This window comes from Dipodomys spectabilis, unplaced genomic scaffold (genome assembly GCF_019054845.1).
Source record: "Dipodomys spectabilis isolate Male_0828 unplaced genomic scaffold, ASM1905484v1 ptg000594l, whole genome shotgun sequence".
Lineage (NCBI taxonomy): Eukaryota > Metazoa > Chordata > Mammalia > Rodentia > Heteromyidae > Dipodomys > Dipodomys spectabilis.
In genome coordinates, this window is record NW_024871271.1 from 1,157,300 (window position 1) to 1,180,969 (window position 23,670).

At 50.5% G+C, this 23,670-nt stretch overlaps 2 protein-coding genes across 3 annotated transcripts in view; one reads left to right on the plus strand and one right to left on the minus strand.

The window, feature by feature from the left end:
- Nsd2 (nuclear receptor binding SET domain protein 2) overlaps positions 1–19,032 on the minus strand; it is an 86,121-nt gene extending 67,089 nt beyond the window's left edge. For both annotated transcript variants that reach the window (XM_042670962.1, XM_042670963.1), the window contains exon 1: positions 18,952–19,032. The gene's annotated coding sequence lies outside the window, so the exon portion shown is untranslated. The remainder of the gene's footprint in view (positions 1–18,951) is intronic.
- Positions 517–20,234, plus strand: LOC122100672 (collagen alpha-1(I) chain-like). Its single transcript, XM_042671007.1, has 3 exons — positions 517–550; positions 18,045–19,183; positions 19,350–20,234. The coding sequence occupies exons 1-3, from the start codon at positions 517–519 to the stop codon at positions 20,232–20,234; spliced, it is 2,058 nt and encodes a 685-aa protein (XP_042526941.1).
- The last annotated feature ends 3,436 nt before the right edge of the window (positions 20,235–23,670 follow it).

Consider the following 23,670-nt stretch of genomic DNA (forward strand, 5'->3'; position numbering starts at 1 on the left):
GAAAAGTTCTGTAGATAGCTAGGGATATGGTTCAAGTGGCAGAGCACCTATCAAGTATGAGACCTTGAGTCCAAACTCCAGTTGCTGCAAAAAAAGTAAAAAGTATTGTCAAGTTTGAACTTCTGCCCATTTTGACCAGATGTTCACGCCTGCAATCCTAGTCACTCAGGTGGGAGGCAGGAGGATTATGAATGCAAGGTGAGCCTGATACAGTCCCCAAAACAGTAAAAGGGCTGGAGTGCAGCAAGAAGTAGCACATCACTCCAGACATGGTGGGTTCAACACCCAGTACCACAAGAAAATAAAGTGCTGAGAATGGATGGTAGTGGTGATTATGTAACAATGTGAATGTGTTTAATCTCACACAAGAGTTATATACTTCTCTTTCTTTTTCCCCACAGGACCTCATGCATGCTGGGTAAATGAACTATAATTTTATTCTATATAAATGAGCACACACACACTCCACAGAAAGAAACCATGTTTCCTTCAAGGAGCTCACATGCCAAGGTAACCATGGAGAAGAGACTGGAGGATGGGGAAAACAAGGGTTTGTCCCCTCACTCCTGTTGTTGGTGAAGATGGTGTCTTTTTGCTTTTTGATGGTTTTTGTTTCTTGGTCTTTTTTCTTGTTCGTTCATTTATCTTGGGGTGGGGAGGTAATAGTCGGTTGCAGAAATAAAGGGGGAAAAGGGTGAACAAATACAGAAGTGGTACTCAGTAGATACTACATTGAAAATGAGCTATACAACTTGTAGGAGGGGATAGTAGGGAAAAATTGGGATAAAGGAAGAAGTAACAATTGCCTCAAAAGAATGAACTCATTACCTGACTTATGAAACAGTAACCCCTTTGTACAGCACTTTAATAACAATACTTGTTTTTTTTGGTCATGGGGCTTGAACTCAGGGCCTGGGCAATAATGTCCATGAGCTTTCTAGCTCAAGGCTAGTACTCTTGGGAGCCACAGGTCCACTTCCAGTTTTCTGACAGTTAATTGGAGATAAGAGTCTCACCATCTTTTTTGCCTGGGCTGGTTTTAAACCATGATCATCAGATCTCAGCCTCTTGAGTAGCTAGGATTACAGGCGTGAGCCACCAGCACCTGGTTAACAATTAAAAATTAAAAAGAAAGAAAAATGGAAATAGTGATGGAATTTTTTTTAAAAAAAACAACACACTGAAGAAGCTCTGAGCAAGTCAAATAAAAACTCATACCAGTGAGGGCTGGGAAGGAGGCTCAGTGGTAGAGTGCTTGCCTTGCATGCCTGAGGCCCTGGGTTCGATTCCTCAGCACCACATAAGCAAAAAGAAAAAAGCCGGAAGTGGCACTGTCGCTCAAGTGGTAGAGCGCTAGCCTTAAGCTGAAGAGCTGAGGGACAGCGCCCAGGCCCAGAGTTCAGGCCCCATGACCGGACCCCCCAAAAAAAAAACAAAAAAAAACCTCATACCAGTGAGTCTTTACTTCCCATTTCTCTGGCTGGGAATGTGGCCTAGTGGTAGAGTGCTTGCCTAGCATGCAAGAAGCTTTGAGTTTGATTCCTCAGTACCACATAAACAGAAAAAGCGGGAAGTGGCGCTGTAACACAGGTGGTAGAGTGCTAGCCTTGGGCTTAAAAGCTCAGGACAGTGTCCAGGCCCTGAGATCAAGCTCCAGGACTGGGGGGAAAAAATTCTATTTCTCCCTCTTTTAACCCTGTTATATACTAAACTCCTTAAAACACACACACACTATATCCACATAGCACTTGGCTAACTTAAAAGAATGGGACTTTTTTTTTGTCTTTTATGCCGGTACTGGGACTTCAGTTCAGTGCCTAGAGCTCTCAGCTTTCTGGCTCACAGCTGGTACTCTACAATTTGAGGCATGTCCCCAGTTCCAAATATACATATGGGAGGTGCGATAATGAAGCAATGCCTTCAAACTTTCCAAAAAAAATGAACTTCACACCTGCTAAATGAAATACTCAGCCAGCCAATCAATCATGCTTTAAGTACAGAACAGTTCATTTTGGCACCTAAGGTCTCAAATACGTTGCCTCCCACACACTTTAACTACCAGAAGGTGTATTACTAAACATGAAGGTAAACCATGGAAGACATTAGCTCCTGGAACAGACGCCATCTCAGAAAATAAGGGGACTTCTGTGTACAAGCAAAGGAGTTCAGTCCACAGCCTAGAGAAAGATCAAGAGAAAAGGCAGAGATGACAGATCCACTATGACTGGCCATCCCAAAGACTCTTTTTATGGTGCATTTAGAAAACTACGAGATGAATTAGTATGAGGCCTATGCAAAACTAAGCAAATACAATTGCCACCAGGAAACAAAAAGGCATTTAAGAAAATACTGGGTTTGGGGCTGGGAAGGTGGCTCAGTGGTAGAGCGCTTGCCTTGCATGCATGAGGCCCTGAGTTGGATTCCCCAGCACCACATAAGCAAAAAGAAAAAAAGCCAGAAGTGGCACTATGGCTCAGGTGGTAGAGCGCTAGCCTTGAGTTGAAGAGCTGAGGGATAGCGCCCAGGCCCAGAGTTCAGGCCCCACAACCGGACCCAAAAAACAAAACAAAAACAACAACAACAACAACAAAAAAAAACTGGGTTGGGCCCACGGTTCAAGTGGTAGAAATATCTGCCTATCAAGCAAGAAGGCTTGACTTCAAACTCCTCCTCCTCCACCATCACCACCACCACCACAAGATAAGAGTTAGCTGGGAAGGTGGCTCAGTGGTAGAGTGCTTGCCTTGCAAGCCAGAGGCCCTGGGTTCGATTTCTCAGCACCACATAAGCAAAAAGAAAAAAGCCGGAAGTGGCGCTGTGGCTCAAGTGGTAGAGCGCTAGCCTTGAGCTGAAGAGCTGAGGGACAGCGCCCAGGCCCAGAGTTCAGACCCCACGACTGGACCCCCCCCCCCAAAAAAAAATAATAAAACAAAAATCACAGGTAACACTGACCAAGAAACACTGAACTCAAATGACTTATGGAATTGTAACCCCTATGTTTAACTACTTAATCATAACATAAAAAATGAGGGGTTGAGCTGGGCGCCGGTGGCTCACGCCTATCCTAGCTACTCAGGAGGCTGAGGATCAAGGTTCAAAGTCAGCCTGGGCAGGAAAGGCTATGAGACTCTTATCTCCAATAAACCACTAGAAAACTGGAAGTGGTACTGTGGCTCAAGTGGTAGAGCACTAGCCTTAAGCTAAAGAGCTGAGGGACAATGCCCAGGACTAGAGTTCGGGCCCCATGACCATCCTAAATAAATAAATAAATAATCAAGCTGAGCACTAGTGGCTCACACCTGTAATCCTAGATACTCAGGAGGCTGAGATCTTAAGATGGGGTTCAAAGCCAGCCCAGGCAGGAGAGACTTTTTTTTGCTCATGGATAGCTCTCTACCACTTGAGCCACAGCGCCACTTCTGGCTTTTTCTGTTTATGTAGTACTGAGGAATAGAACCCAGGGCTTCATGCATGCTAGGCAAGCACTCTACCACTAAGCCACATTCCCAGGCCAAGTCTATGAAACTCTTATCTCCACGAAAGAAACAAAGGAAGAAAGAAAGAGAGAAATAGAGAAAGAAAGAGAGAGAGAGAGAGAAAGAGAGGGAGAGAGAGAGAAAGAGAGAAAGAAAGGAAGGAGGGAGGGAGGGAGAAAAAGAAAGAAGGAAGGAAGGAAGGAAGGAAGGAAGGAAGGGAGAGAGAGAGAGAAAGAAAGAAAGAGAGAGACAGACAAAGAAAGCAAGCAAGCCAGCAAGCCAGCCTCCAGCAAAGGAAGCTCAAGATAGCATCTGGGCTCTGAGTTCAACATCTCCCCCCCCAAATTTATCAAAATAACAATAATGACCGGGATCTCCTCCCAAAGAAAGTAGAGAAAGGAATGACCCATAATTTGTTCTGTTATCAATTTTTCTAAATCAACTTACAGCCCTCAATAAAATTCTTTTTTTCCACTCCATAATATTCTCCTGATCCAACTCCAGCGGACTCCTGGTTTCTCTTCACTGATTTAGTTCATTAAGTCATTGAAATCTCTAGGGCAACTGAGGACAACTTGAGAAATACACTAGTCTAGACTTCCAAGGTTAATGTGAACAAACAAGAATTACTATTTTATTACTAGTATTTGTTTCAAAGGAGTAGTAAGGAGCTGAACATTTTTTTGTACGTTGTGAGGCTTGAACTCAGAGCCTAGGCACTGTTCCTGAGCCTCTTTGTGCTGAAGGCTAGTGATCTACCACTTAAGCCACAGCACCATTTCTGGGTTTTGAATAGTTAAGTGGAGGTAAGAGTCTCAACTGGGACTTGCCCAGGCTGCATTGGAACCATGATCCTCATATCTTAGCCTCCTGAGTAGCCAGGATTACAGGCCTGAGCCACTAGCACCAGGTACAGCTGAACCTTAAATACTTTGTTTTCCCAACATATATTCAACAAAGTACACAATTTATTTCAGGCACCTTACTAGCAGGCATCTTTTTCAGCAGCCCCATTCTGTGAGCTTCCATTTTCAGAAATACTTCTGCTGAGTCACAGCACCAATTCTGGCGTTTTGTTTATGTGGTACTGAGGAATTGAACCAGGCTTCATGCATGCTAGGCAAGCACTCTACCACTGAGCAACATTCCCAGCCCCTTAATCTCTAATAAAGTTCTCAGAAAAAGCTGGAAGTGGTGTTGTTGTTCAAGTGCACAAAGAGGCTCGGGGACAGAGCCTAGGCCCTGAGTTCAAGGTCCAGGATGGGCAAAAATAAAAGAAGAGAAACAAGTTTCCTGCCTTCCTGAGTCTTAACCTGAAAGAAGCATAACAAATAACTGTGAAAGAAAAAAACATCAGGAGTGAGAGGCGAGACTACTCAGGTAGTAAGGCACCTACCAATGAGCATAAAGTATCAGATACACAGTTCAAGTCCTGGTCTCCCACAAAAAAAAAAAAATCAGCCAAGTGTGGTCAGGGGCACAATTTTATTTATTTATTCTTTTTTTTTTTTTTTGGGGGGGGGGGGTCCGGTAGTGGGGCCTGAACTCTGGGCGCTGTCCCTCAGCTCTTCAGCTCAAGGCTAGCCCTCTACCACTTGAGCCACAGCGCCACTTCTGGCTTTTTTCTTTCTGCTTATGTGGTGCTGAGGAATCGAACCCAGGGCCTCTGGCATGCAAGGCAAGCGCTCTACCACTGAGCCACCTTCCCAGCCCCAGGGGCACAATTTTAAATAAGGACTCAGTGTGGTATCACTGAGAAACTGCTATTTCAGCAAAGGAAATAACCAAACTGGTTTTTTTTTTGTTTTTGGTCAGTCGTGGGGCTTGAACTCTGGGCCTGGGCACTGTCCCTCAGGTTTTCAGCTCAAGGCTAGTGCTCTACCTCTTGAGCTACAGCGCCACTTCTGGTTTTCTGGTAGTTTATTGGAGGTTAAGAGTCTCACGGCCTTTCCTGTCTGGGCTAGCTTTGAACCATGATCCTCAGATCTCAGCCTCCTGAGTAGCTAGGATTACAGGCGTGAGCCACAGGCGCCTGGCTGTTGGATTTGACTGTTCAAATTCAGGGCCTTGTTGCTAGGCAGGTACTCTACAACTTGATTTAGGTTTCCAAGCCCTCTTTGCTTTGGTGGTAGGTAGCTGTTACTACGACCATTATTACTTTGGGGTACTTAGATTTTGAGCTTACTATTTTGCAGCACCAGGCTTCACACTTGCTAGACAGGATCTCTACCACTTGACCCACGTCCTGAGCACCTTCTCAAGGTAAGAGGAGTCTCACTTTATGCCTGAGCCAGTCTGCGCTCAGATCCTCCTGTGTGTGCTGTCTGCCTCCTGGGGAGCACAGACGAGCTGTTCTGCCCTGCCCCTGCCCTTCTGCTGAAGTTAGTTGAAACGTGAGTCTCACACTTGTTTATGCTAGGGCTGGCTTTTCACAAACCCTGGATCTCTATCACACAAGTACCTAGAGAATTACAGGCTTTAGTTATTTCTTTTTTCTTTCCTTTTTTTTTTTTGCCTCTACCAGGGATAAACTCAGGAGCTTTAAGCTCTTGCTTGGTTTTTATATTTACAGGGTCCTCTACTACATGTAGTACTCTAGCCACATGTCTAGTTAGGGCTTTCTGCTACCTAAATGAAAGAACCACAGACTTTCCTATTGAGACTGGCTTTAAACCATGATCCTCAGATTTCAGCCTCCTGAGTAGTTAGGAATTACAGGTGTGTGAACTATTGATGCCACGTTGACTTTGGTTTTGTGAGTTTTTTTCTGTCAGTTGTGGGGCTTGAACTCTCAGCCTGGGCACTATCCCTGCGCTCTTCAGGTCAAGGCCAGTGCTCTACCACTTGAGCCACAGTGCCACTTCTGGTTTTCTGGTGGTTTATTGGAGATAAGAATTTCATGGACTTTCTTGCCCAGGCTGGCTTTGAACTGTGATCCTCAGATCTCAGCCTCTTCAGTAGCTAGGATTACAGGCGTGAGCCACTGGCACCCAGCTGGCTTTATTTTTAAGGTAACATCTCACATTATGCCTGGACCAGCTATACAGTGATTTCCCCTATTTATACTTCCCATGCAGCTATGATGACAAGTACATACCATGAAATCCAACTTATTGATATATGGATCTGTAAACTTATTGCCTAGACTAGCTCAAACCACTATGCTCTTGATCTTATCTCCTAAGTAACTAAAATTACAGGTATAAGCCATTATACCCCACTATGAATCCTTTAATGGGCTTTCTTCTTTTGTGAGCATTAAAACTGAAGTAGCCAGCTGGGCACCAGTGGCTCACGCCTGTAATCCTAGCTACTCAGGAGGCTGAGATCTGAGAGTCACGGTTCAAAGCCAGCCCAAGCAGGGAAGTCCATGGGACTTTTTTTTTTTTTTTTTTTGGGGGGGGGGGGTTGGTCATGGGCCTTGAACTCTGGGGCCTAAGCGCTGTCCCTCAGCTCTTCAGCTCAAGGTGAGCGCTCTACCACTTGAAGCACAGCGCCACTTCCAGTTTTCGGGCAGTTTACTGCAGATAAGAGTCTCATGGATTTTCCTGCCCAGGCAGGCTTTGAACCACGATCCTCAGATCTCAGCCTCCTGAGTAGCTAGGATTATAAGCATGAGCCACCAGCACCTGGTGATGAGACTCTTATCTCCAATTAACCACCAGAAAACTAGTAGTACAGTGGCTCCAGTGGTAGAGCGCCAGCCTTGAGCTGAAGAGCTGAGGGACAGCACCCAGGCCCAGAGTTCAGGCCCCACGACTGACCAAAAAAAAAACAACACTGAAGTAGCCAGGTACTGGTGGTTCACACCTATAACACTGAAGTAGCCAGGCACTGGTGACTCACACCTATAACACTGAAGTAGCCAGGCACTGGTGGTTCACACCTATAATCCTAGCTCCTCAGGAGGCTGAGAGGACAGGAAAGGCTGTGAGACTGTTATCTCCGATTAACCAGTGAAAAGTTTGAAGTGGAGCTGTGGCTCAAGTGTTAGAGCGCCAACCTTGAGTGAAAAAAGCTAATGGTCAGTGTCTAGGTCCTAGAGTCAAGCGAGCTTAAGAAACAGTGCACGCGGCCGGGCGCTGGTAGCTCACGCCTGTAATCCTAGCTACTCAGGAGGCTGAGATCTGAGGATCGCAGTCCAAAGCCAGCCCGGGCAGGAGAGACCGTGAGACTCCTATCTCCAATAAACCACCAGAAAACCAGAAGTGGCGCTGTAGCTCAAGTAGTAGAGCGCTCGCTTTGAGCTGAAGAGCTGAGGGACAGCGCCCAGGCCCAGAGTTCAAGCCCCACGACCGACAAAAAAAAAAAAAAAAAAAGAAACAGTGCACGCACTCACACCTGAAGTAAATGAATGGCAGGTACCTCTACCTACCTCTTTCTTTCAGACAAAAACCTAGGAAATGCCACTTATGTCTCCCCTACATCTTATCCCAAAACAAAGGCCTTATCAACTTTTCTCCAAATTCCATTTTACTATCTAACCTAGTCCCATTGCTAGCCAACCACCCTGGGCTTGCTCCTGGGTATCATAACCACAAACTTTGTTGCTAGAACACAGAGAGCTGGGCCCCACTCCAGAACTTAAATTAAGTGATTACATTGGGGCAGGAGACCGGAGAGTCTGCATTTCTAAAAAGCTCCTGACTGCTTGAGAATACAGGACTAGGTTAGGATCTAGTGACAAGCCCAAAACCATGTTATTTTTTACACATCTCAAGAACTTCTATCTTGGGGGCTGGGAAGGTGGCTCAGTGGTAGAGTGCTTGCTTTGCATGCATGAGGCCCTGGGTTCGATTCCTCAGCACCACAAAAGCAAAAAAGAAAAAGCCAGAAGCGGCGCTGTGGCTCAAGTGGTAGAACGCTAGCATTGAGCTGAAAAGCTGAGGGACAGCACCCAGGCCCAGAGTTCAGGCCCCACGACTGGACCTCCCCCTCCTCCAAAAAAAGAACTTCTATCTTCCTGATGTCACACATCCATTTGTCTCCATAGTTAGAAACAGAAAATGGGAAAATGATAAAGTATCATGAGAATTTCAGAAGTGACAACCTGCTGGAGCTTGAATTCAGGACTTCACACTCTCCCTTGGCTTGCTTGTTCACAGCTGGCACTCCACTACTTGAACCAGGATGCCAGTCTAGAGTGGTGTGAGTCACCACACCCAACCTTAGAATTCTCACACATAATAAAACCACTATTCCACACCCCCCCCCAAAAAAAAACCTGTTACTAATAAGCCAGGCACCAGTAGCTCATAGTTATAATCCTAGCTACTTAGGAGACTGAGGTCTAAGAATTGCAATTCAAATCCAGACTGCAGACAAACCTGAGACTCCTATCTCCAACTAACCAGCAAAAAGCCAGAAGTGGAGGTGTGGCTCAAGTGGTGGAGTGATGATTCACTCAGTGATGAGTGAAAAGGCTGAGAATTCAGACCTAGAGTTCAAACCCAGTACCAGCACTAGTATCCTCTGTACATCACTTTTACAATACAAGTAAAAACAAAACAGGGTCCAGTGGCTCACACCTGTAATCCATCTACTGAGGAGGATGAGATGTGAGGATCAAGATTCAAAGCCACCCTGGGCAGGAAAATTCATGAGACTTATCCACAATTAACCACCAAAAACCTGGAAGTAGAGATGAGACTCAAGTGGTAGAGCAGTAATTTTGAGCAAAAAAGCTCAGGGAGGGTGCTGGGAATGTGGCTTAGTAGTACAGCGCTTGCCTAGCATACATGAAAGCCCTGGGTTCTATTTTTCAGTACCACATACACAGAAAAAGCCAGAGTGGTGCTGTGGTTCAAGTGGTAGAGTGCTAGCCTTGCGCACAGAGAGGCTCAGGGACAGTTGCTAGGGTGTAAGTTCAAGCCCCAGGATTGGCAAAAAAAAAACAAAACTCAGGGGATTAAGTTCAAGCCCCAGAACTAGCCCAATTTAAAATTAAATAAAAATCAGCAACAAATTTAGTCAGTGCCCCAAGGGTGTTTTTGGTGAGGGTTGACATCAAACTTGAGCCTTGTGAATGCTAGTTCTACCGCTGTGCTGCACCCCAGAGTGTCACAACTTCTAGCTGACTCAAACGTAAGTGGGCTTCAGTCATATCTCCAACTGACCAGACCTGAATGCAAATAAGCCCAACATATCGTACCAGCTAATACCAACACCCCGTCCTGTTCTTCCTTGTAGAAGAGGTTGCTAGTCTTGTGATTTCCCAGGTTCTGAGTTCTGTCAACAGCAACTGAACAAAGTTTAGCGTGTCTCCTCTCTATCTCCTGTAAGTTGGTTGTTACTCACGGAAGTCTGATCAGCGTCAGGGTATACTTTTTTTTTCCAATACCCTGTCACAGGTTTCCAAGGAAAGGATCCTTTTGTATATTCTTTCTTCTGTTTTGCACCCTCATCGCTCCCTAAAACCCATGGGACAAAAGACAACAGATTCTGATCCCTCAGTACCACAAATTAATACTTAGACACGTGTTCAGGTTGGGCCTAGTGACTCATACCTGTAATCCTAGCTACCCAAGAGGCTGACATAGAAGGATCATGGTTCAAAAGCCAGTGTCAGCAGGAAGTCTGTAAGACTCTTAGCTCTAACCACCTGAAAACCAGAAGTGAAGCTATGGTTCAAAGCGGTAGAGCACTAGCCTTGAGCAAAAAAAATGCCGGTGGCTCATACCTACAATCCTAGCTACTCAGGAGGCTGAGATCTGAGACTCATGGCTCAAAGCCAACCCAGACAGAAAAGTCTGTGAGAAGCCGGGCGCTGGTGGCTCACGCCTGTAATCCTAGCTACTCAGGAGGCTGAGATCTGAGGATCGCGGTTCAAAGCCAGCCCGGGCAGGAAAGACCGTGAGACTCCTATCTCCAATAAACCACCAGAAAACCGGAAGTGGCGCTGTAGCTCAAGTGGTAGAGCGCTCGCCTTGAGCTGAAGAGCTGAGGGACAGCGCCCAGGCCCAGAGTTCAAGCCCCACGACCGACAAAAAAAAAGAAAAGTCCGTGAGATTCTGAGCTCCAATAAACCACCAGAAAACCAGAAGTGGCACTGTTGGTCAAGAGATAGAAGGCCCGCCTTGAGCTAAAGAGCTGAGCCCAGGCCCAGAGTTCAAGCCCCACAATTGACCAAAAAAAAGGGGGGGGGGCCTAAAAATATAATGGCCCAGCCTCCCATCCAGATAGATAGCTATGCTGCAATTTTCCCTGAGAGGTTTCCAGGGCACCATACCAAACACCATGCTCTGCTGGAGTCCTATCTCCAACACACAGAGCCTGGTGACTTCTGGTCAGATCCTTAAGGTCTCTGGTATTCAGTTTCCTGTTGTGAGTATTCATTAATATGAAATTAACATGAAGTAGATTCACTCTACACAGATGGCCCTGTTCCTAATTTTTTAATGGAAGTTACACAAAAGCCTCCCATTCCTAACATATAATTTAACTAATATAGAAATTCACATTCATATGAAGTAAGTATCTTTAGGAAAATAGAATTTAAAAAGCTTCTTCCACTTGGTAACTGAGTGCCTTCCATTCCAGGCACTGAGTAAAGTTGGAACATTCTCCCCTTGAATCACACCCTCCCTGGAGAAGAGGGTGAAATGGAAGCCTAGGCAGTGAGTGTGCTCAACGAAGATCTGGCACCTCCCAGACAAACTTAGGCACAAGATAAATGCATCCAGTGCCTTAGGTTCAGGTCTGCAAAACTGGTGAAGTGGGAAAAGGCTTCCCAAAGACAAGGGCTGGGCCTAAGGAAAACCACAGCAATAGGAAACTTGACCACTCAAGAAAAAGTAACAGCACCGCTCCTCAGAGGGCAACTGGTAGCAAGATCCTAAGATAACCACAAAGAAAAGATGCCAGAAAAAGACAGGAGCCTCATGGAGTGCTACAAATCTAGGGCCTCCTTTTCCAGGAACTGTAGAACACCAAGATGAATCTTAAGCAGCAGGTGAGATCAAAGCTTCCCTTTGAAAAGAACAGAGCTGGATCAGAGCGTAGGCCTACCTTCCCTTTCACTGAGTCACACTGTCAGTCCAGGACGCTACCCCTTCTCTCCTTCACCCAACTGTGTGACTCAGACTGTCAGACACATCTCCTACTTTTGCATCAGTCCATTCTTCCCTCCCCTACATCCTGAGCCTTGGTAGGCGGTGACTCTACCTTGGTATTGGTCCACAGACCTCTGCCACAAGCACATGGGTCCCAGCCTCACACCACACGATGCCAAGTCTATTCACACCATCCTCATTCCTTTTTATTCATTTTTTTTTAAGTCAATCATGGGGCTTGAACTTGGAGCCTGGGTGCTGTCCCTGAGTTCTTTGCTCAAGGCTAACAGACTACCACTTTGAGCCACAACTCCACTTGTTTTTTTTGTTTTTGTTTTGTTTTGTTTGGGAGGAGTGTTATTGGAGATAAAAGTCTCACAAGGCAGGGAAGGTGGCTCAGTGGTAAAGTGCTTGACTCGCATGCATGAGGCCCTGGGTTCGATTCCTCAGCACCACATAAGCAGAAAAAGCCAGAAGTGACGCTGTGGCTCAAGTGGTAGAGTGATAGCCTTGAGCTGAAGAGCTGAGGGACAGTGCCCAGGCCCAGAGTTCAGGCCCCACAACCAACAAAAAAGAGGGGAGGGGGGTCAGAGGCTTACACCTGTCTACCCAAGAGGCTGAGATCTGAGGAGGGCAGGAAAGTCCTTCAGACTCTTTACTTCCAATTAACTACCAGAAAACTGGAAATGAAGCTGTGGCTCAGAATGGTAGAGCACTAATCTTGAGCAAAAAAGCTCAGGGAGGGCTGGGAATATGGCTTAGTGGTAGAGTGCTTACCTAGCACGCATGAAGCCCTGGGTTCGATTCCCCAGCACCACATACACAGAAAAAGCCTGAAGTAGTACTGTGGCTTAAGCGGTAGAGTAGCAAGCCTTAAGCAAAAGAAGCTCAGGGACAGTGCCTAAGCCCTGAGTTCAAGCTCTAGGGCCTAGCCTGAAGTTTAAGACCCATGACCAACAAATAGAGTAAGAAACATGCTTCCTGGTCTGTTGACCTGTATAAAATAGCAGCAAAAGCAAAGAGAAAAAACATTTCAACATGAAAACATTAAAAATATAAAAAAGCATATTAACGGCATATTAATCAGGCACTGGTGGCTCATGCCTGTAATCCTAGCTACTCAGGAGGCTGAGATCTGAGGTTAACAATTGGAAGCCAGCTCAGGCAGGAAAATCCATGAGATTCTTTTTTTTTTTTTTTGCCAGTCATGGTGCCTGAACTCTGGGCCTGGGCACTGTCCCTCAGCTCTTCAGCTCAAGGCTAGTGCTCTACCACTTGAGCCACAGCACCACTTCCAGCTTTTTCTGCTTATGTGGTGCTGAGGAATTGAACTCAGGGCCTCATGCATGCAAGGCAAGCACTCTACCACTGAGCCACCTTCCCGGCCCCTCCATGAGATTCTTATCTCCAATGAACCACCTGAAAAGCAGAAGTGGCGCTGTGGCTCATAGTGGTAGAGCACTAAGCTCAGGGTCGGACCGGAAATCTGACTTATTGGTAGAGTTCATGGAACCCTGGGTTCAATTCCTCAGTACCACATACCAGAAAAAGCCAGAAGTGGCGCTGTGGCTCAAATGATATACCGATTGCTAGGCTTGAGCAAAAAGCAGCTCAGGGACAGTGTGTAGGCCCTAAGTTCCAGCCCAGGATTGGCACACACACACACACAAAAAAAAGCTCAGGCCCTTAGTTCAAGCTCAATAGCCAACCAAAAAGGAACTGCATTAAACTCCATTCCTATCGAATCTCTAAATGCCAGCACAGTGAACTTAAAAAAGAAAAAGGTTTTCTATGTTCTCACCAAGGAGTCTTATTGTCGGGTTTCTGAGCTGTAGGTCATGACTCAGCCCACTCTGACACTTCAGTTTTGAGATACTGGAGAATGAACTCACAACTGGAACCTAGTTCTAGGCAAGTGGTCTACCAGCCACTAGAGCCACATTCTCAGTCTTTTAATGTCTCATGGTAGCTTTGCCTGGTCTGGCCGAAGACTCTGATCTTCCTCCAGTCTTTCTGTCTCCTCAGTAGCTGGAATTATGTGTGCCAACACACTCAGCCCTTCCCTTCTACCCTTACATATTCTCTCAAAATATGGACATTTAAAACTCACAGAGGTGGGGCTAGGAAGGTAGCTCAGTGGTAGAGCTCTTGCCTTGCAAACCTGAGGCCCTGGGTTCCATTCCTCAGCACCACATAAGCAAAGAGAAAAAAGCCCGAAGTGGCACTGTGGCTCAAGAGCTAAAGCGCTAGCCTTGAGCTGAAGAGCTGAGGGACAGCGCCCAGGCCCAGAGTTCAGGCTCCACGACCAGACAAAAAAACAAAAAAAATGATACACCTCAGACTAACCCTCCCCATAACCCTAACCCTAATCATAATCCTCACCCAATCCCTAAACCTAAACCTAACCCTCACCCTAGCCCTCAAACTAACCCTACCCTAACCTTAACCCTCACCCAAACCCTAACCGTAACCCTAACGCTCACCCTAAACCTAACCCTCACCCTAACCCTCACCCTAAAAAACAATAAAAAATAAATAATAATAAAAAAAATAAAATAAAAATAAAAAAAACAAAAAACAACTCACAGAGGTCCTTTGGTTTTAGAAAGGCAGACTCAAAAACCAAATTAATTTGAGGTCTTTTTAATTTTCTTTTTTTCAGTATGAAAAGGTTTGAACTCAGGCATCCACTTGGTAGATAGGCACTCTACCACTTGAGCCATGCCACTACCCCTTTTTGCTTTAGCTATTTTTCAGTTAGGGTCTTGTTTCTGCCTGAGATGATCCTTCTATATACTCTTCTTCAGCAGTTGGGATTACCAATATGAATCATCACAGACAACTTATTTGTTGAAATAGGAAATCTAAACTTTTTGTGTGGATGGCCTCAAACCTCAATCTTCTGGGATGACAGATATGTACTACCACGTCCAGCATGGTTTGTCTTGACTTCTGATTAGCAGACCAAATTTTATCCAATCAATCAACTCTTTCAAAAGCTATACTGGAACAAATATTCAAATAAAAATGTTTAAAAATCAACATTTAAAGCTGGGCACTGATGGCTCACACCTATAATCCTAGCTATTCAGGAGGCTGAGATCTGAGGATCACAGTTCAAAGCCAGCCCGGGTAGGCAAGTCTGTGAGACTCTTATCTCCACTTAACCACCAGAAACCAGAAGTGGCACTGTGGCTCAAGTGGTAGAGTGCTCACCTTGAGCTGAAGAGCTGAGGGATAGCGCCCAAGCCCAGAGTTCAAGCCTCATGACTGAAAGAAAAAAATAAAATAAAATCAACATTTAATATCTTTCTCTCCACAATCTTCACTGTCAATAACCATTCCTCAAAAGAGAAATAAAGCCATATCAATAGGGCTTGTGCCTGGCATCAGTGGCTCATGACCACAATCCTAGGTACTCAAGAGACTGAGATCTAAGACCAAGGTTCGAAGCCAGCCTGGGCAAGAAACTCCCAATTAACCAACTAACACATCTCCAATTAGCCACAAAAAATCCTTGGGGGTAGAACTGTGGCTCAAAGTGGTAGATGGTTACTCTTAAGCATAAAAGTTCAAGGATAGGAAGTGGCGCTGTAGCTCAAGTGGTAGAGCGCTCGCCTTGAGCTGAAGAGCTGAGGGACAGTGCCCAGGCCCAGAGTTCAAGCCCCACGACCGACAAAAAAAAAAAAAAAAAGTTCAAGGATAAGCCTCATCATCATTTAAAAAAAAAAAAAAAGTTCAAGGATAAACCTCATCATCATTAAAAAAAAAAAAAAAAAGACAATGCCCAGGCTCTGAGTTCAAGCCCAGGTCTGGCAAAAAAGGAGAGAGATTGGGGGGGAGGGGAGAGAGGGAGCTGGTAGCAGGATGCCAATGGCCCTATCTATAATCCTAGGAGGTTAAGATCTGAGGACAGAGGTTTGAAACCAGCCCCTAGTAGGAAAGTCCATGAGACTGACTTTTGTTGTTGTCAGTCTTGTGGTGACTTGAACTCTGGGCCTGGGCCTGTCCCTCAGCTCTTCAGCTCAAGGCCAGCGCTCTACTACCTGAACCACAGAGCCACTTCCAGTTTTCTGGTGGTTAATTGGAGATAAGTCTCATGGACTTTCCTGCCCAGGCTGGCTTTGAACCATGATCCTCAGATCTCAGCCTCCTGAGAAGCTAGGATTACAGGTACCCAGCTCCATGAGACTTTTATATCCAATTAACCACAAAAAGACGAAATGGAACTGTGGCTCAAGTGGTAACCTTGAGCAAAAAAAGCTTAGGGAAAGTGCAGAGACCCTGAGTTCAAGCCCTAGGATGGGCACCAAAAAGACAATTCTTAAATTTAAACCTAATCCTCTCTAGCTTTGGTGTCATCTCTTGCTTTCCTACTTTACATACTTTTTTCCTTTTTACCTTGTCCAGTGCTAAAAACAATAAATCAATCAACAATGTAATACACAAAAACTCTTGTTCCACATAGTCTTATTATCTGTTGTACTTATATAGTTGAAATGTTTCTGGGTTAATTTCCAGTTAACATTTCAATAAGGCATGATGAGCAAAAGCAACTAACTTAGGGAAACCTAGACTTGTCTCCTCAGTTAAAGTGAACTGGTGCTAGCCCGACTCCTTCCCTTTCATACTCAGTTCCTAGAACTCTTTCTGCTCTAACATGACCAAAAAAAAAAAAAAGACAAATAACTCAGAGACTAGCACTGAGATGGGTTATTTCAACTGGTGACTGACTGGTGGCTCACACTTGTAACCCTAACTCCTTGGGAGACCAAAAATGGGAAGATCAAGGTTTGAGACAGACCCAGCAAAGTTCTCAAGACTTCACAACCAAGAGCTAAGTGCAGTGGTGGGCGCCAATCACTTGAGACTTCATGGAGAAGAGGACTGGAAGGATCACAGTGCCAGTCCAGCCAGGGCAGAAAAGTCTTAGAGACTTCATCTCCATGGAGGGAAGAGGGACACAGTAGCACAACCTGTGATTCCAGCAACCATGAGAAGCCTAAAAATAGGCTGATCCTGACTCAGGTGGGAATCAAGAACCTATTCTAAAAATAATCAGCATCATTTTGAAAGCACATCCATCCTCCATTCACTTTTTTTTTTTTAAGATGGGACTAGGGCTTGAACTCAGGGCCTAAGAACTACCTTTTTTTTTGCTCATGGGTAGCATTTTACCACTTGAGCAACAGCCAGTTCTGGTTTTTATGGGGGGATTTTTTGGTCATTTGTGGGGCTTAAACTCAGGGCCTGTGCACTGTCCCTGAACCTTTGTGCTCTACCACTTGAACCATAGCACTACTTCCAATTTTTGAGTGGTCAACTGGAGCTAACAGTCTCAACTAGCTTTGAGCTGCACTCCTCAGATCTCAGCCTCCAGTACCTGGGATTATAGATGTGAGCCTCTAGTACCCAGCCTCAGTTACATGTCCCTAACTTGGTGAAGAAATTTGTAACAGTTCATACAGTATGCTTCTTATTAGTGTTTTCTAGCCTCTCACAAGCACTTCCTGGTATGCCTAAGTCTACCTACTTTCACATTTTACATTTTATTGTCAAAACTGTAAAAAAAAGGAAGTAACTAATTAGTTCACATTCTGCCATGTGAATAAACCTTGTAAAATCTCACTACTACTTCTAGGACAGCACATCACAACCTTTTTTAATAAGCCCACAAAGTCTCTTAATTCCCGATTCCTGCAACTTGGACTTATTTCTATCTGGTTATTCACATTCAGCAAGTCATGTTGGGATATCCTTGTAGAACTAGCTTCATAACAAACCTATGAGGAGGGCAGGGGCCCTCAGTGGCTCGTGCTTGTAATGCTAGCTACTCAGAAGGCTGAGATCTGAGGATGGCCATTCAAAGCCGGTCCAGGCAGGAAATCTCGTGAGACTCTTAGCTCCAACTAGCCACCTTTCAAAAACCCTACGTGGAGCTGTTGCTCAAAGTGATGGCGTGCTAGCCTTAAGTGAAAAAGCTCAGGGACCTGTGCCCAAGCCGAGTTCAAGCCCCACGACCAATAAAATATAATAAAAAACACACCTAGGAGTCAACCTTTGTAGCCAGTTTGCCTTATTTTCTCTGGACCTTCACACACCTCATGCCAGTTTATGTTACACATGAATATATCACATTTGTGCTAAGAACTGTCCGTTATCCTTTGGAAGTCTCAAAGTTCATTATCTGATACTCTTAGAAGGGAATGCTGACCACTGTAATCAGAGAGCAGAAAGGACGGGGCTCTGCTGGGAACAGATGCAGGGCACAGACGCTTACGCAGACTGGCCAGCAGCAGCTAAGTCCTCCCACCCTCAGCCCCAAACGGAGGGCGGCTGAGAAAATGGAAGGAAAGGAAAGGAAATGACTCAAAAGCAGCCGAGTCGAAGGCACGAGCGCTCTTCACGGCTAGCAGGCGGCTAAGGCTTCAACTCGGCCCGCGCGGGGTCCGCACGGGGTCCGCACGGCCCCGCGCTCGCTCCCTTCGGCCACACGCGAACGCGTGACGGGCTTCAGGGCCGCGCGGCCCCCGCTGGCTTTCCACACTCACCGCCTCGCCGGCCGTGCCTGAGGGGAGCGGCGGCCACCGGGCGCTCGGCGAAGGCCGCAGGCCGGGCGAGGCGGGGCGAGGCCGGCGCCCCGACGTCCCCCCGAGCGCGGCTCTCGCGCAGGACCGGCGCGGACGGGCTCTCGAGCCGGGCGCGGGGCCGGGCCTCGTCCGTTTGCTTTTCGCCCTAACTCAAGGCCAGCCTCGGGAGGCGCCGGGGCTCCAGGCCGGGCTCCGGCGCGCGGGGCGAGCTCGGCCGGGCGGCGGCGGCGGCGGCCCGGGGCGCGGCGCCACGCCGGCCGGGCGGACCGCGGGCCCGGCCCGCCGCGCCTCCACCTGCCCGGCCGGCCCCGCGCGCCCGGCGGGGGCGCGCCGCGCTGACCAACGGCCGAGCCGCGAGTGTCAGCGCCCGGCGCCGCCGCACACAAAAAGCGCCGCTCGGCGGCCGCCGGCCCGGCCGCCCGCCCCTCCCACCGCGCCCCGGGCCCGGCGCCCCGCGCCGCACAAAGGCCCGCCCGGCCGGCCCCGCGCCGCGGGAACAAAGGCGGAGGCCGCCGGCCCCGCACAGGTGCAGCCCCGGCCCGCTGGCCCAACATGGCCGCGCGCCCGCCGCCCCGTTAGCCGCCGCCGGCCCTCCGCGTCCGCCGGCGCCGCGGGCCGCGTCCTCCCGGCCTCCGGCCCTCCGCCGACGCCGCGGACCGCGCGTCCTCCCCGGGTCTCCCCGCTCCCGGCGCTGCCCCCCCCCCCGCCCGGGCGGGGCGCCCCGCTCCTCCCGCCGCCCCCTCGGGCCCGCAGGCCTCGCGTCCCCGACCTCCCGGCCTCCCGTCCCCGCCCGGCGGCGGGCACCCGCGGCGGCCGGCGGGCGGCCCCAGTGACCTGCGCTGCGTCGCATCCTCGGCCCGGCTGTCCGGTGGCGGCTGTCCGGCGGCGGCGGGCGCGAGGCCGCGGAGGGCAGGGCCGCGGGAGGGGGCGGCGGCGGCGGCGGCGGCGGCGGGCGCAGCGCGGCCAGGCCGAGGCTCTCCGCGCGCGGCGCCGACCCCGCCCCCGCGCCTCCCGCCCGCCGCCGCCGCCGCCGGGGCCGCCGCCGCCCCCAGAAGCCGCGGGAAAAGTGCGCGCCGCTGATTGGCTGCCGCCTCACGGCGCCCGCGGACCGGGCTTTTCAAATCCGCGCCGAGGCCGCGCGCGGCGGGCGGCGGGCGGCAAGCGGCGGGCGGCGGGGCGCGCGGGGCGGACGGCGGGCCCGAGCGCGGGTGGGGGCGCCGGGCGCGCGCCAGCCCGCTCCTCTCCGGCTCCCGCTCCTCGCCCGGCGCGCGGGCGACGGCCGGCTCCGCGACTGCGGCGAGCCCCGGCGCGGTGACGTCACGCTCGCCGCCCAATCGCCGCGCGCGGCCCCGGAGCCCGGCGTGGGCGCGGACGCGGGCGCCGGGCCTCGAGCGGACGCGGAGCGCGGGAGGTGGCGGCCACGCCCAACCGCCGGGCCCGGAGCGCCGGCCGCCGGCGGCGGGAGCCGCGAGCCGCAGCCCGCACCGCTGGCGCCGCCGGCCCGGCCGGGCGCCCGAGGCGTCTGCGGGGCGCGCGGACCCCGCGGCGCCCGGGACGCCCGCCTGTCAAGCCCCGGCCCGGCCTCGCACTTGTCAGAGGAAGGCGCCGGGCGCGGGGAGAACCGCGGGCCGGCCGTCGTCCGCCACACGCCGTGGCCCCGGCGGAGTCCCGCGGCCCCGCCCCGCCCCGCGCGCCTCCCGGGGAGTGGGGCCGGGGAGCGGGAGCGCGGCGGGGGGAGGGCCCGCGCCCGGTCAGGGTCGCAGCCCGGCCTCCCTCGGCGGCGCCCTCCCCGCCGTGGCCCGCCTGGCGAGCTCCACAGGTGTCCGTACCCGGCTCGGGGCTGCCGGGGGCTCGGGGCTGCCGGGGGCTCGAGCCGACCGAGTTCCGGGAGCCGTGCCCTGCGGGCGGCCGTTGGTCGGGGCTCTGCGCTCCCGGCACCCGGAAGTGCGGGCATCGCAGGATCCCGCGCCGCGGGAAGTCACCGGCCACCCACAGCCGCCGTGCAGCCGGGGGCCGGGACCCTCCCGCTCCCGGCCGCACTAGCCCGGCCTGGTGGGCCAGCCTCGCCTCCCCGGACCCTCGGCCGCGCCCACCCTCCCGGGCTCTGGGAGACGTGAGGGGCAGGGCACCGGGAAAGCAAGCGGAACCGGCGAGGAGGGGCAGAGAGCCAAGGGTTTGGGGCCAGGACCCCAGGGCAGGGGGGGCCAGTCCAGCAGGGTCAGACTCCCTCCCCACTGCTCTCCCACGAGCTCCATTTGTTTCCCACTGCAGCAGGAACTGGCCTCCCTCGGGCGAGGGTCCCACCAGACCTTCCAGTGGTCTCATCCGAATGCAGTGTGGGTGCAGGGGCCCGCGGTGACCGGAAGAGATGCCCTTCAACACAGTGTTCACCACCAGGACTTGGGCCACAAAGGGCTCCTGGAAGCGGTACAGCCGGGCGCTGACCAAGCCTCTCCAGCTGAGGTTGAAGAATAGGTGACCTGGGCTGGGAAGGTGGCTCAGTGGTAAAGTGCTTGCTTTGCCTGCATGAGGCCCTGGATTCCATTCCTGAGCACCACATAGTCAGAAAAAGCCGGACGTGGCCCTGTGGCTCAGGTGGTAGAGTGCTAGCTTTGAGCTGAGGGACAGTGCCCAGGCCCAGAGTTCAGGCCCCACGACTGACAAAAAAAAAAAAGTGACCTGCCTTGGCCCTGGATCTTTCTGTCCCTTCCCTTTGGGGTACTGCCTGAAAGCTGTCTGCTTCCTCAACACTTTCTAAGTCCCCACAGCTCATGTGGAATACCACCATATTTGATTTCACAGAGTGGAAAGTAGAGACATATTTCCCTAAAAAATCTGCATTTAGAGTAGTGCCATCAACATGCAAATTTATTCAAAACATGCAAGTGTATGTTTGGCTTTTCTTGAAGGAAGACATTTGAGGCTAGCTGGTCTTTTCATGCCTAGCTTTAGCCTTCCTCCGGTCCCCTCCAGTTCCTCTGGGCTGCTGAGCCCAGCATGCCCTGGCCCAAGCAGGGCAGAAAGGAAAGTGCCCATACCAGGTGCTACGCAGCCTCAAGAAATGCCTCTGGGGGCTGGGAAAGTGGCTCAGTGGTAGAGCGCTTGCCTTGCATGCATGAGGCCCTGGGTTCGATTCCTCGGCACCACATAAGCAAAAAGAAAAAAGCCGGAAGTGGTGCTGTGGCTCAAGTGGTAGAGTGCTAGCCTTGAGCTGAAGAGCTGAGGGACAGCGCCCAGGCCCAGAGTTCAGGCCCCACGACCGGACCCAAAAAAAAAAAAGAAATGCCTCCGTCCCACATGGTTCCTCTTTGGGCACACAGGTAGGCAGTCTTAAGTTCTGAGGGCCTGGACAGTACCACAGGCATTGCAGGCTAACAAGAGAAAGCCTCCTGCAGGCCAGAGAGCCTCTGCGTGGAGAAGCTCCAGACTGCCCTGGTTGGGCCCCGAGTTGGGCAGGGCACTTGGGACAGTAGCAGCCTGGCAAAGGCTTGTTTTGATTTTTCTCAAGGCTTTCATAGTGGGGCAGGCCTGTCATCTCAAATACTTGGGAGGTGGAAGATCAAGGATCCAGTGTTCAAAGCAAGGTTAGCCAGACCCTATCTCAAAAAATACAAAACCAGCGGGGCACCAGTGGCTCACGCCTGTCATCCTAGCTACTCAGGAGTCTGAGATCTGAGGATCACAGTTCAAAGCCAGCCCAGGCCGGAAAGTCTTGTGAGTCTCTTATCTCCAATAAACCACTTGAAAACCGGAAGTGGCGCTGTAGCTCAAGCGGTAGAGTGCTCACCTTGAGCTGAAGAATGCAGGGACAGTGCCCAAGCCCAGGTTCAAGCCCCACAACCGACAAAAAAAAAAAGGTTGGAGCAAGGCTCATGAAGTTAGAGGTTTTGCCTAGCACTTAAAAAAAGGTTGGGGGGGGGAGCTGGGAAGGTGGCTCAGTGCATGTCTGAGGCCCTGGGTTTGATTCCTCAGCACCACATAAGCAAAAAGAAAAAATCCGGAAGTGGCACTGTGGCTCAAGTGGTAAGAGTGCTAGCCTTGAACTGAAGAGCTGAGGGACAGCGCCCAGGCTGAGTTCAGGCCCCACGACCAGACCCCAAAAAAAAAAAACAAGGTGGGGGGTTTCTCTTCTCTGGGCCTCTGCACTGGATGCTTGCACTCTGTACCTACCTACTATGTCTACAACTTTAGGGGAGGTACAGTCGGCTGTCCACCCTCACTGAAGGCCCCTCACTTCCCCACTCCTCAGAATTTCTTGGCTATCTTATAAGAGCTGTTGACAAAAGTAAGGCCCAGACCCCTTAGCCAAAGAGCTCCTGAGACCCTGGTTGGTCTCCCCATCCCCCACCAGGGCTGGGGATCCCCAGGGGCCAGGCTTATTGCTGTTTCCATGGGGATGTGTGCACTCTGACCCCAGTCTTTCTCCATCCCAGGCCAGATAAAGAGGGCTTCCAAGTGGAAACTGAGGGCCCAGGCTGCCCCTTTTCCTGGGCCCCAGGTGGTCCCATCTCTAAGGAAGGGAGAGGAGATACCAGGCAGAGGACAAGAAAGCCCTCCTCCTGCCCTGACCACTCTGCTCTCCCCACCGAAAGCAAGGCTGTCCCCTAGGCTGGGTTTTGAACTATGTCCTGGCCAGACAGAGCCCTTGGAGCAGCTATCCCAAAAGCTTTGCCAGGACCTAGAAGCCAGCCTCCCTGAGAAGAGTGCCTACTCGGCAGAGGAGATGGAGGCAGGACTTAAGTCTGGTTAAAGAACCCCCTCACCTCCAAGTCTTGGCTAAGCAGCATGAAGTGCCCATCCTAGAACAAGCCAGATCACAGGGGCAGTGTTCAGACCCATCCTCCCCAAGGTTGCTTGCCAGGGAGGCCCCCAAGCCAGCACAGCCTCAAGTTTAGGGAGCCCTTGACTGGAGTCACCTGTGGAACCAAACTGACCTTCTCTTCCCTTCCCCCAGGTCTTAGCTGTGCGAGCACTTCCCAGGGTAGGCCGGATCTCAGCCCCAAGTAGCAATACTACCTCTGGAGTTGGACCATCAGTCTTCAAGACCTCATTCCCCCTCTTACGGGTTGCTTAGCCACCCAAACAGGGTGTCCTTGAAGCTAACACTGCGAGGATGCAGCAGCTCTGGGAAGAACCCCATCCTTTTCCTCTTCCAAGCGTCCCATGGCTGCCAGCAATCTTTGGCTGGCATCTCTCTTCTCTCCACCTCCACCATCAAGTGGATGTGTGCCGTGTGTCTCTCCAGGTCTGCACTCCCTATGAGCACTGGCCAGGGCCCCTCAGTGACCTCATCTCACCCTGGTGACATGTGGAAAGATCCTATTTCCAAACAAGGTCGCATCCACAGGGCTAGGACTGGAAAGTATGTTAGGAGACACAATTCAATCTCCTGGTGAAGCGAGTTGTTAGTACTCTGTAAAATGGGTACAATAAGCTGGGTGCCACTGGCTCATGCCTGTCATCCTAGCTACTCAGGAGGCTGAGCTCTGAGGATCAAGGTTCAAAGCCAGCCCTAGCAGGAAAGTCTGGGAGACTCCTTTTTTTTGTTGTTTT